The sequence below is a fragment of the Berghia stephanieae genome, chromosome 3, assembly GCF_034508935.2.
Source record: "Berghia stephanieae isolate SIO BIC M18660-M18661 chromosome 3, UCSD_Bste_1.3, whole genome shotgun sequence".
NCBI classification, from domain to species: Eukaryota; Metazoa; Mollusca; class Gastropoda; order Nudibranchia; family Aeolidiidae; genus Berghia; species Berghia stephanieae.
The window spans coordinates 69,519,952-69,533,499 of NC_088362.1; the positions used below are offsets into that span (position 1 = coordinate 69,519,952).

The window sequence follows — 13,548 nt, forward strand, 5'->3', positions numbered from 1 at the left end:
TAAAAGTAAGACAAGGGGAAAAGGTTCAGATAGGGAACAGCTGAAGATTCCAAGAGCTCACTATCAGTGTACTTAGTTTGATATCACCTAAAATCTCATCCAGACACCAGCATAAGTCCCCACTAAGAGGAATACACTCAAATGTTTACAAATCATATGTTAAGAATAAAACAAAATAGCAGTACATAACAGAGAGATGATTTACAAGGAAATAAATAACATCTCCCGAAACTAACTATACATTTGACTGTTTCCCTCTCAGCCAGGGTATCCTGCCAAGGCCAGGACAAAACCAAGTAATCTCATTCCATGACAAAGACAGAAAGAAAGTTGGAAAACAGATATAGGAGGATAGAAGACATAGTAAGTGCCTCCCTGCCCACTATGGGAGGCCAGGAACCCCACCCAGTCTATGGGCTTTAACAACTTGAGCTCAAAGCGCTTTCAAAGGGGTCCATAATCATTAGCAAGATTTAACATGCAGGACGAGACACGACGCCTGGTAGGTGATATTACAATTTTTTTTCGTACAAAGACAACGCTGTTATCGGCCAGGTACTCATTTTACACCTAAGTTAGGTGATAATGTGAGAAAAGAGCCTTTTCATGCGGTTATGTGGTCTTGTGGTATGACACTCGCTTTCGGATTGGAAGGTGCTCTGTTCGAACCTCGCTCGGCGCATAGTTGAGTCCTTGGAAAAGACTCTATATTTTCTCACCGTGCTCAGGTGTAAAATGAGAACCTGGCCGTTGACAGTGTTGTCTCTGTCTGAAAAAAAAGTGTAATATCACCTAACAGGCGCAATCTCTCGTTCTGCATGTTTCGAGTTGCTGTTGGTCAGGGACCATTTGTAAAGCGCTTTGAGCACGTTCCGGCGGCGAGTGCCTTACCACAAGACCACACAACCGCACTTAGTGAGAGTTAAAGAACGATGCTACATGGATTTCAATTTTTAAAAAGTCTTTAGAACTATTTTACAGTTCATTTTCTCTCTAATCAGTGTCAATTTTCACCTAGAGATACGTCCGCTATATAATGATTCAGGCTTTATTGACCCCCTAATCGCATCGCTGTTACTGCTTTTGTGGTAAAATATTTTCCATTTCAACAATGTTAAACTAGGCCCATAAGTGGGTTCGGATGTCAGACCTGCATATATGTACACGTCGGGTTAAAAGTTTTAAAATGATTAATTTGGAAGCCCGCACTGGTGTAAGATAAATATTTGAACAAGTGAAAAAGCAAAAAGAAAAATGCAATTTTTTTTTCGTTTTGGATCGATTTTTTTCTTGCAAATTTCTTTATGCTTTGCCCGACACTGTTTCATTCAAACACATTTTTTTCAGATCTTTAGATGGAGACATCAAAAGACCGTGTAAATACATTTTTGAAAAATATGAAATTAAATTGTTGACACAACGATACAGAATAAAATGATCGCATCTAAAAATTTTAGTCATGTTTCAACTTTTTGATAAACAACGTAAGTAGGGGGTAGGGGGATCGAGATGATGCGGCATACCGCTTTTTATTTCAAGTAAACTAATTCTCTACAAATCATTTTGCGCGCTGACTTGCGGCCATCACTTGGGTTAATCAGTCTTCTCATGAATTAGAACCTCGTGGTATCGAGCAAAAGGAATTTTCATTTTTTTAAAGATTTATTTTAATTTGCTTATTTAAAAACTAACAAGGGCAATACGAGTTTAGGAAGAATGTTTTTCTATTATCATCATTTTAAATATAAAGTCTCCTGCACATTTCATGTGTCGCAGTCTTTTAAAGTAAAAATCCTGATAAACATTGAGAGAAATTATGATTTTAAAGAAGATCGATCTCATTGTTAAATGATTAAAACCTGTTGTACTCTAAAAACAAACAAACACACATTTTAAAACTTTTGGCTAAAAACTATTGATCGATTAAAATGACACTCATCTTGTTAAAAACTCTCAAACCTGGAACTTTCAGAAATTCTAGGTTGGAGAGTTTTTGATGACGGTCAATTTTATCGATTGATGTTTGAAGGACGAACGTTCTGGCCAAAATGTTAAAAATGTGGGCTTGTTTTTTGTTGTTTTTCTTTTAAAGGTATGGCAATGGCAATAAGAATAGTGACAGAACAAAATGATGAGAAAATTGTATCCGATTTGGCCAGAAATATGCGTTAAAAATAATTAGAATAGCCAATGATTTCTTCTTCTCCAGAGAACCTACAATTTACTCTCAGTGTAATTTCTCAAGTGTTTTACAATTTAATTCCTACTTGTATAAAACACAAAATCGTAATTGTAAAAAAGTTGACATATCAAACCAATGTTGATAAAGAAAATCGTACTATCATTTTTGGTTATATTTAATTTTTTGCGTGTTACATATTTATCCAATATCAGATACTGCGAAATGTAACGAAAATTGTCAAATTCACAATGAATGTTGATTATATCATAACTTTGAAAGATATTATCTATATATGAACAGTCATTTGCATCATTTAACAAAGTGAGACAGCTTGTGCAAATGAATATTTTACAAGTATCAATGGATTAAAGCTGCAAAGAGCATTTCAAGGTTTTAGAGTGGATTGGAAAACGATGCGATACGATGAATTCTTATTTACTTTCAGTATTTTTAGAAATATCTTCCTTTCTTTTTTTTTCACTTAAAAAAATTATTTTCATCATCATCGGAAATAATGAATAAATTTATTTTAAGTGAAAAATAATGTAATTACTTTAACGTTCAATTCACTTTATAGCAACATTTTCAACTCGAGGATCCTAGTTTGTAGTGGTGATCCACATATTGTTTGAAAAGGGTTATAGTCTACACATTATATTTGATTTTACTTAAACTGTATTTTCTGCAATTTAATATAGGTATTCTTCTTCTTCTAGGTTCCATGCCTGGTCCAGGCTTCGGATACTGCATGAATTATCTCTCTCCATTCCTCCCTGTCTCTTGCTTTTTCAAACAGCTCTTGGATTGTTAGGTTGGTGAAGCCCTTCAGTTGGTCTATGAGTGTTTTTCTTTGTCTCCCCCGGGCGCGTTTACCAGGTATTTTTCCACAACTTGCCAGGTATTCATTCTTATCTTTCCTTACTATGTGTCCGAAAAAGGATAGTTGTCGATCCACTATTAAGGGCATTAGTTTCCTTTGTTGGTATGTTTGTTTTAGCACTTCTTCGTTCGTTTTGTGTGCGGTATACGATATTCTCTGCATCCTTCTCAAGCACCACATTTCAAAAGCTTCAATGTTCTTTTGTGTTTCTGCATTTGTAGTCCAGCTTTCGCATCCGTAGAACAAGATTGGCCACACGTAGCACTTCAAGACTCGGAATCTAATCCCGAACATGCCATGGAACGAATGAAGGATGGTAAAGCAACAGGCCCTGATGAAATATCTGTAGAGGTATTAAAAAGCCTAGGAGATCTAGCAATTGATGAACTTCACATATTATTCAACAATATATACAATACTGGGAAAATTCCAGAAGATCTCTGTAACCCTATTTTCATAGCAATACCAAAGAAAGCAGGTGCAGTCAGATGCGAAAATTTTAGAACTATAAGTTTAATAAGTCACATCAACAAAATACTGTTGCGTATAATTATCAACAGGCTAAGGAATAAGATTAACCCCGAAGAAGAACAATATGGATTCCAACCTGACAGAGGGACAAGGAACGCAATATACCTCCTCCGTGTTTTAAGTGAAAGAGCTATACAGGTTCAGACCCCACTATACCTCTGTTTTGTCGACTACAAAAAAGCTTTTGATAGAGTACGCCACGAAGAAATACTAAAACAACTGCACTCCATTGGCGCTGATGAGAAAGACCTCAGACTCATGCAAACATTATACTACACCCAGCAGGCATCTATCAAAATCGGAAACTCTACAGGAAATTCCATTCCTATTAAGAAAGGAGTCCGTCAAGGGTGTGTTGCCTCACCAGATCTGTTTAATCTATACCAAGAAACAATCATGAGGGGCATAAATAATATGGAGGGAATAAAAGTAGGAGGTCACAACATAAATAATATAAGATACGCAGACGATACGGTACTCATTGCAACATCAGAAATCCAACTTCAAAAGATTGTTGACAAAGTGGTAGTAGATAGTGAAGCCAAGGGAATGGAAGTGAATATCACCAAAACAGAATGCATGGTAATACAGAAAAACCCCGAAAACAACAACACCTGCAATATAACAATTCACGGCGAGCAGCTTACCAACGTAGAAAGTTTTAAATACCTAGGTTCAATAGTGACAACAGATGGAAGATGTAACCGAGACATACGAGCAAGAATAACTCAAGCCAAACAGGCCTTCATGGACCTGGGAAACAATTTGAAATATAGGTATTACCAAACGAATATTTAAAACAAAATAATTACGAAAAGGACATGCATAGGTTAACATTTAATGCAGTTCACAAGAGAATAGTATAATAATAATAATAATAATAATAATAATAATAATAATAATAATAATAATAATAATAATAATAATAATAATAATAATAATAATAATAATAATAATAATGTCGCACATTGACAAATCCAATTTTTGTATTTTTGGCCAGAAATCTTTTACTACAACTAATATCGATCGATAAAAGGTATTCCTCAACTTGTCAAAAGTCTCAAACCCGAGACTTCAAATGAAGTTTCAGGTTTCAGACTTTTAGGCAAGTTAGGGACATCTGAATCGATTGGTGATTGTAGGTAAAGCTTTCTATCCAAAATATTATGCTTTGTCGGTGTACAGTAGTTAGTACCGTGTTGAAAGAAAAAAATAAACCCGGGCCGCTACATCAACCCAAATGAGCTTTGTCAGCGCATGGTGAGATATAAAAAGAAAGATAGTCACCGACGTGCACTTACTTGAAGGTCTGATAACTCAAACTTATGTTATGTGCTCATTGTTTATTGAAAATATTCCGAAACCAACACACTATGTTGTCCATTTCAATAGTCAAATCTAACCCAGAATTGCGTTCGATCATCAGATTTACAAATAATATGTTCACGTCGATGGATAATAAACAACAAATCAAAAACACAAGGTTGTCGTTTCATCCTTACCTGCAAGGAAAATGCCAGTGAAAGCAGATACACTGGCCATCTTGAAGTATCGAAACAAAACAACAGGATGCACAAATCAGGGTAGATAATGTCTTCTCTGTTCACTGCAATCAATATTCTGTTTAGTCCTTTAAATTATCTATCTTTGTTTACCGAGTTTTGTGACACACAATCCTTGAACGAAAAGAATTGCAAGCACTTTCCCAGCTGTCGCCGTTATTGTTTAATCTATTAAATAGAGAAAATAGAAACAAAAAGAAATAAATGGAATGAATTATAGATATGATACCTACGACAAAACCGTCCTCCGAACACCTTATTGTGATTTTTAAAAATATTTACTGACCGTTTCAATATAGTAAGGTTGTAAGATAATACTAGTGACACAAAAGTGTTACTTATTAAAGAGTAGAAACACAAATGTGTTACTTATTAAAGAATAGAGACACAAAAGTGTTACTAATTGAAGAGTAGAGACTACGCTGTTGTCACCATCTGTATACACCACTTCACCTAATATTGCAGTGCCCTTTGCTAACGTACTCCCCTCGACAACTGCCTCACAATACGACCCATGACTACAAGCTACAATGATTTTTATACCGGGGATGATGAGAAGCACGACAGTGGTGGCTGTATCGTTGCTATAGATCTCTATGGTTAACCTTATTTGGGCGGGGCTACACCAGTAAAATTACTGAGAGTAGGCACTAATAATAAATATGTTGGTCCATATCACATTATGATAAATGGATTTGACATAGGATATCGTTGTGGAGACATACCTCAAGAGTTAGAGGTCGGTTTTGTTCAATGGGCAATTATTTGTAGGTCTGATAACCCAAATTAAATTGTTATGGGCTGATTAGTGTCTCAATCCAAAACAATGTGCAATTATTTGTAGGTCTGATAACCCAAATTAAATTGTTATGGGCTGATTAGTGTCTCAATCCAAAACAAAATATTGTCTTTTACAACAATCTTAAATCAAGCCCATAATATCGTTCGGTTATCAGACCTGCAAATATGTGCACGTCGTTTCGTCCTATGTCATCTTGCCTTCGGCAAAAGTAAATGTGTATTGAGTACTTTTCAGATTTCTTTCGAATTCGTATTCGTACTTATCCTCCTCCTCCTCCTCCCTCTTCTCCCCCCCCCCCCACCTCCTTCGTCAAATCTCCTCCTCCTCCACCCTATTCTCACCACCACCACCTGCTGGCTTTGCCTCTTCTTCCTCATTTTCATTCCTCTTTTCCTATTATACTTCATCCTCTTCCACCTCTCCCCATCTTCTCCTCCTCTTCTGTTCCTACTTCCATCTGTAGCAAATCTGCCGTGCAATCAGCAATTTTGAGTTTCGATCCCCAGTCTACAAATGAATTAAACAGTATTTTTTTCTCTTCTTTATTACCAATACCCTTTGTGTGTCACTGGATGATGAGATAGCTCGGTTGTTAGAGCACTCGCTATACATGCAAATGACCGGGATCGAACCAATGTGAGGTCAATATTTTTTCTCTACCCCCCCCCCCCCTATCATCTTCACCAGCAGTGATTCGGTAGCAGAGTTTGTTAGATCTGGCGGAAAGTACATGACGATAGACCAGCGTTCAATAAAAAGGATTGCAAGAAATTGCTATTGTCCGTTCAATGTTTTAGAAACCGGGATAAACTCCGGTTATATGGGCCTTATTGCTGTGAAGGGCTACTTTTTTGCCTTTCACTCTACCATACACACCTTTTCAATTTTTTTTTAAAGGAATGCGATGGATAGATGGGTGCTTGGATCGAGATTGAACCATTATCTTATATCATCTCCAGAGTTAAGTGATTTCATGAGAGCCCTTAAGTATAAAGGCCAATCCATATTGATTTAAGTAGGTACCTATAGGCAGAAAAGAAAGTACCTTGGTGGTTGGTTTACAATTGAAATATTAAATTACACATTGAGGACACGATGACAGTCAACTCTGCTTAATCTAGTTAGCTCGCAACTCGTTTCAATCTGCATGCACATGTCGATTTACATCAATCCATAATACATATTATGTATATATCGTGGGGCTATGTGGTCTAGTGGTGTGACACTCGCTTTCAGATCGGAAGGTCCTGGGTTCGAGTCTCCCTCGGTGCATAGTTTAGTCCTTGGAAAGGGCTCTTTACTCACATTTTCCTACCGTGCTCAGGTGTAAAATGAGTACCTGGCCGTTAACAGCGTTATCCTTGTCGGAAAAAAATTGTAATATCGAATAACAGGCGTCATGTTTCGTTCTAAGTTTACTTGTTGCTGATGGGCAGGGACCCCTTGTAAAGCGCTTTGAGCAAATTTAGTAGATATTGCGCTATATAAAAGGTCATTATTATTATTATTATTATTATTATTATTATTATTATTATTATTATTATTATTATTATTATTACAAATCTGATAACCAATCGTTTTCATGGGATAATTCAATATTGTGGCAATGAACGGTGTTTTACGTTGGTTCGGTGGGTTTTCCGTGCGTCATCAATAATGGCGCCATAACAACGTGTTTTAGATTTATAACGATCTTTGAAAAAAAAATATAAAAGAAAATGGTTAAAAAAATATGTATAAATGAAATTAAAAAGATCATGGAAAGTCTGAATTTGGGAGAAGTTACAGGTGATAATTGGGTGAAGGTAGAGATTATAAAAGTGGAAAGAGAAATGATGTCAAAGATCTAAGATTTGGATTTATTGTATAACTACCAAAGAAAGGAGATCTTATTCAATGAGGAATTTGGAGGAGTACTGTGCTCCTGTCCATAACGAAGGAAGATTTTATCAAACCAAATGGTTGAACCCAAACTGAGAAAGCAAAAGTCTGGATTTAGAAAGGGACATTCTTGCACAGATCAGACATATATTCTGAGACAAATTTTCGAACAATGCCACGAAGGGAATGTAGGCTTTTTCTCAAATTATATTGATTTCGAAAACGTTTTCGACAGTTTCATTATTGGATCAAAGTGAAAATCATCAAAATGATCACACTGCTGTATAAAGACTTTCATGCAGAAGTAATCTGTGGTAGTAATTTGACTAAATCTCTATAAATAAACACGGGTGTACGGCAGGGATGCATCCTTTCACCATATTTTTTGTCACGACATTGACTGGATAATGAGTAGGTCTGATGGAAATAGTAAGACTGTAATGGCTAAAAGTTGGGGATGAAAATAAATGTGACAAATACGGAAATCATGAGGATCAATAACAGACCACAAACACCGTTGAAGTAAGGAACGAAGAATTAGGGGATATTCATGTACTCAAAATAACTACGAATGGAGATTCAGATTCTGAAATATTAGAGAGGCTCTCTAAAATCCGGAGGGCTTTTGGGGCTCTTGGAAATATTTGGAAATCAAAGGTGCAGACAAACAAAGACCAGGGTTTTTCAAATCTAACATCCTATCTGTGTTGCTGTATGGTATAGAAATGTGGATGCTAACAAAGGTCATCTGTGAAAGCTTAACAAGGTTCCAAAACAAGTGTACGAGGAAGATACTCAGAACATTCTAGTCGAAACTATCTCAAACAGAAACATGTTGTAGAGGACAAAGCTAGAATCATGTAACCTTCCTTGTCCAGAGAGGTAGATAGAGGTTGACTGACCATGTTCTCTGGATGAACCAAGGGTCGCCCTCAGATGGAGTCCATGGGGAGCAAGGAGAGGGAGACCTTTGGAAACGTGGAGAAGGACCCTGGAGCGCGACATGAAAACCCAGAAGTGTACGTGGGGACAGATGCCAATGATGGCAGAGGACCGTAGTGGTTTGCGATTTACTGTCCGCTGTTAAAGAAAGTAAAGTATTCAAGTAACAGTATTTAATTGGACAAAAGGAAATATTTTGTGTATTTATCGTGAGAACATTGGTACAATCAATGTGTAATTTGGAATAAATTTGGAAAATGGCGTAATTGATTTATGAATGAAGACTAAGGGAGAGAGAGAGAGAGAGAGAGAGAGAGAGAGAGAGAGAGAGAGAGGGGGAGAGTGGGGAGGGGGTGGAGGAAGAGAGAGAGGGGGGAGATGGGCGGGAGAGAGAGATGAGAATGTATGTGTGTGTGTGTGTGTGAGAGAGAGAGAGAGAGAGAAAGAGAGAGCGAGCGAGAGAGAGAGAGAGAGAGAGAGAGAGAAAGAGAAGATAAAATTAAGATGGAGGGTCAGAGGAATGGTTGGGGAGGGGAGGAGAGAGAAATTGGGGTCTCTTATCGTTGCTAACTTCAAGAACCAAATAAATATTATTACAAACATATCAAGTGTCCACTATTTAATTTTCTCTTGCCTTCATATTCTATACTCACAGCAAATCCTGCTGTATTCGGAAAGGAAAACGCCTTTTTTTTATTATTATAGCCATAAAAAATACCCTTTTATCAATAGATCAAGATGGCACCGGGTCTGACTTGTCAAAAAGTTGGAAACCAAACACGTTTCTGGAGTCTAAAGCTTGGAACTTTAAAACATGGAATTATCCACATCAATCAATGTAAAGTTTTCTTTAAAACATGTATTTCTTTTCCGGTGAAAGGCATAAAAGCTACTCTGTCCTCTACACTGATTAGCCTTCTCAAAGGATTCGAGAGAGTATGACAAATCAGTTGCCTTGTTTGATGTATAGTTTCACGTCTGGTGGCGTACATGACGAAAATTCGTTGTGGGTTAAAATTCGAAATGGTCGCTGTCCTGACTCGGTTAATGAACAAATCTGTCGTTTGGGTTGCGCACGAACGGGCTTACCTTCAAGAGAATTCGGAAAGATGTTTATTATTATTATATTTGCGGTTTTTCCTAGCTACGAGTTTTCTGGAGTTTTTTTTCTCTTTTATTTATAAACAAACTTCAATAAATAATGAATCAAGATAAAACGTCTGAGCAAAGTTTCGTCGAAATGTCTTTTTACAAAATTCAAGCCTCAAGTCAATCCTTATACTAATAATTGTTATTGTTTTCGTTATTGTTGTTGCTGCTGCTGCTGCTATCGTTGCTTTTGTTTTTATTGTTATTATTATTATTATTATTATTATTATTATTATTATTATTATTATTATTATTATTATTATTATTATTATTATCATCATCATCATCATTATTGTTATTACTATTATTATTAGGCCTAGTACTATTATTACTATTATTATTATTATATTATTATTATTATTATTATTATTATTATTATTATATTATTATTATTATATTATTATTATTATTATTATTATTATCATTATTATCATTATTATTATTATTATTATTATTATTATTATTATTATTATTATTATTATTATTATTATTATTATTGTTATTATTATTATCGACATTATTATCATTATTATTATCATCATCATCATCATCATCATCATCATCATCATCATCATCATCATCATCAGCGTGGCTCGGTAGTATGATCTTTGCTACGTAACCAAAAGGTACCGATTTCGATCATCTGCCGTTGCGCTGTATGGCCTTGAGCAAGTCACCTCACCTTAGCTCAATTTGCGGCGCTGCACTGGGGCTGACGCCTGGATCATTCCAGTCTTCCCTTGGAATAGACCCTAGAGATAAATTTCCCCTATGGGATGAATAATTGGAATTTTATTTTATTATCATCATCATCATCATCATCATCATCATCATCATCATCATCATCATCATCATCATCATCATCATCTATTATTTATTATTATTATTATTATTATTATTATTATTATTATTATTATTATTATTATTATTATCATCATCATTATCATCATCAACACCATTAGCATCACCATCATCATCATCATAATCATCATCAACACCATTAGCATCACCATCATCATCATCATAATCATCATTATCACCACCACCACCACCACCACCACAACCATCACCACCATCATCATCATCATCATCATCATCATCATCATCATCATCATCACCATCATCATCATCATCATCGTCGTCATCATCATCATCATCATCATCATCATCGTCGTCACATCGTCATCATCATCATCATCATCATTATTATTATTAATATTATTATTATTATTATTATTATTATTAGTAGTAGTAGTAGTAGTAGTAGTAGTAGTAGTAGTAGTAGTAGTTGTTGTAGTAGTAGTAGTAATAGTAGTAGTAGTAGTTAGTAGTAGTAGTAGTAGTAGTAGTAGTAGATAGTAGTAGTAGTAGTAGTAAGTGTAGTAGTAGTAGTAGTAGTAGTAGTAGTAGTAGTAGTAGTAGTAGTAGTAGTAGTAGTAGTAGTAGTAGTAGTAGTAGTAGTACTATTTATTCAATGTCATAATAGTAAATAATAATTATTATAATACGAAGTGTATATTTTTAGTATTATCGCGAATAGTTATTCCACAGCGGATTCACTATTCGCAGTAATAGAAGCGGTCTCCCGTCTCTGAAAATTAGTCGTTGTCCCCTCACTGAACAGAACACTAAATTTCTGTTCAAAATGCTGTGTTCTCAAATGGCTTGAAGTTGAATGAAAGTGTGCTATTTTGTTAAGGAAAGAAGAGGAGGGATGATTGAAACATTTTGTATGACTTAGAATTGATTTTTGAATTTTCAACTTTTCCTGCAAGACTGAAACGTCACAAGATCGTGTTTTGTTTTGTTTTTGACACTCCAATCCATCCATCCCCGTCCCCACTTCTCTAACTTGATCATTCGTTCACATCTTGAAATCTAGCAGCCCATCTGTCAGATTACCTTAATGAGAATAGTTCCGTCCCTAATTATTGTATTATATACAGTTAGTTAAATATATTTTATAAAGTACCAGGAATCTCTCTCTCTCTCTCTCTCTCTCTCTCTCTCTCTCTCTCTCTCTCTCTCTCTCTCTCTCTCTCTCTCTCTCTCTCTCTCTCTCTCTCTCTCTTTCACGCCGTTGCTCGACTCATATCTCAGTGCTCCTGCAAATAATAGAAGTTACCATCAATAAACTACCTCTACTACTTACTACACCCGCTATCTACTATTCGCAGTAGTACTGCGAATAGAGGAAATCATTATTCACAGTACTACTGCGAATAGATGAAATCATTATTCGCAGTACTACTGCGAATAGAGGAAATCACTATTCACAGTACTACTGCGAATAGAGGAAATCATTATTCGCAGTACTACTGCGAATAGAGGAAATCACTATTCACAGTACACTACTATTATGTACTACTATTAAAGTGGTAAAAACTGAGCTAATTCATATGAAGCAAAGGTTCAACTCGAGACCTAAACATCAGCGATATTCTTGAACCAATCATCGTCCCGTTTATGCGGAATCAGAATAATCAGGTAGTAATATTCCAGCATGATAACTCATGATCACTTATAGCTCGATAAATATCTGTTTTCCTGAACTATTCAAATGTAAGGGCAATGAACACGTGTCAGCTGTGTCATCTGACATCAATCCCATTGAACATAATATATGGCAATTTATGAAGAAAAAAAAAACATTTTAAAAAAATGTTTAAGCAAGAACGTTGTGCAAAATCCGATGAACTGTTCGTTGGATAAATACAGTTTGGAATGATATATTAGTAGTAATCACAGACGAGGGAGTCCTGTATTCTCTATGGTAGTAACAGCCCATCAGCTTACAATCATCAATGAGATAAGATAAGATTTTAATTTATTGATCCGTAATGGAAATTATCATAATGTTACACATCATTCATCGTTATATTAGTACAGATTTACACACGGTCATGAACTAATTGATAAAAATACGAAGCTAATTTTAAGCAGAATAAACATTAAAATATAATAAAATATTCATAAAATATACAGCAGGTACAAGCAATGCTTTAAAAATCGGACATGACGGTAGAATAGATTTGTAAAAAATGGATTTTTAATGTAAATAGAATTTTTAAAATAGATTGAGGAAATATTGCACATAGCCAACAAAGGCTGATTAATATTAAAAGAAGAGCATGGCATTTGAATGTATAAATAAATAATAAATAATGTAAATATTTGTACACACCACCTGGCAGGCAAATCGTCTCGTTATGTGCTCCTCTGTTTACTCGTGCTATTGTTATCTTCCTACATTTTACTTTGAACATAGTATTTATACTGACGTATTTGTGAATTTTCAATGTTTACATGCATATGCTTTTTATAACATTTCAAAAAAGGACATTTTAACAACTTGGAATTTTTATGATAGAAATCATTGATTATCAAAGGTATTTTCTACACAGACGTTTATAGATAGTGTGCGCTTGGCTAAGAAACTCACAACATTCCATCCGGAAATATAACGGACTAACACACAAAACGACGTATAACCTTGAACGTTTATAGTCTGGTTAATACAGATTATTTACAACTACTCATAAACATGGATGGCAAAAAAAAAAAAAACAATAACAAAGACCTGAGTGGCGTCAACTTCGTTTTATCTATTACAAACGCT

At 35.4% G+C, this 13,548-nt stretch overlaps 1 protein-coding gene across 6 annotated transcripts in view; it reads right to left on the reverse strand.

Moving 5' to 3' along the window:
- The window catches only part of LOC144968315 (xaa-Pro aminopeptidase 1-like), a 56,596-nt gene extending 50,891 nt beyond the window's left edge, over nt 1-5,705 (reverse strand). For 2 of the 6 annotated variants that reach the window (XR_013644565.1, XM_078906556.1), the window contains exons 1-2: nt 5,609-5,692; nt 5,096-5,323 (exon numbers count right to left, since the gene is read on the reverse strand). Coding sequence is in view for 3 of the 6 variants with exons in the window: in XM_078906556.1 (XP_078762682.1) it covers nt 5,096-5,135 (40 nt within the window). In the remaining 3 variants the exon portion in view is untranslated. Of the gene's footprint in view, nt 1-5,095; nt 5,324-5,555 lie in introns of all 6 variants that reach the window. The other 4 variants (XR_013644567.1, XM_078906558.1, XR_013644566.1 and 1 more) reach the window with 3 other exon arrangements.
- Between the last annotated feature and the right edge of the window lie 7,843 nt (nt 5,706-13,548).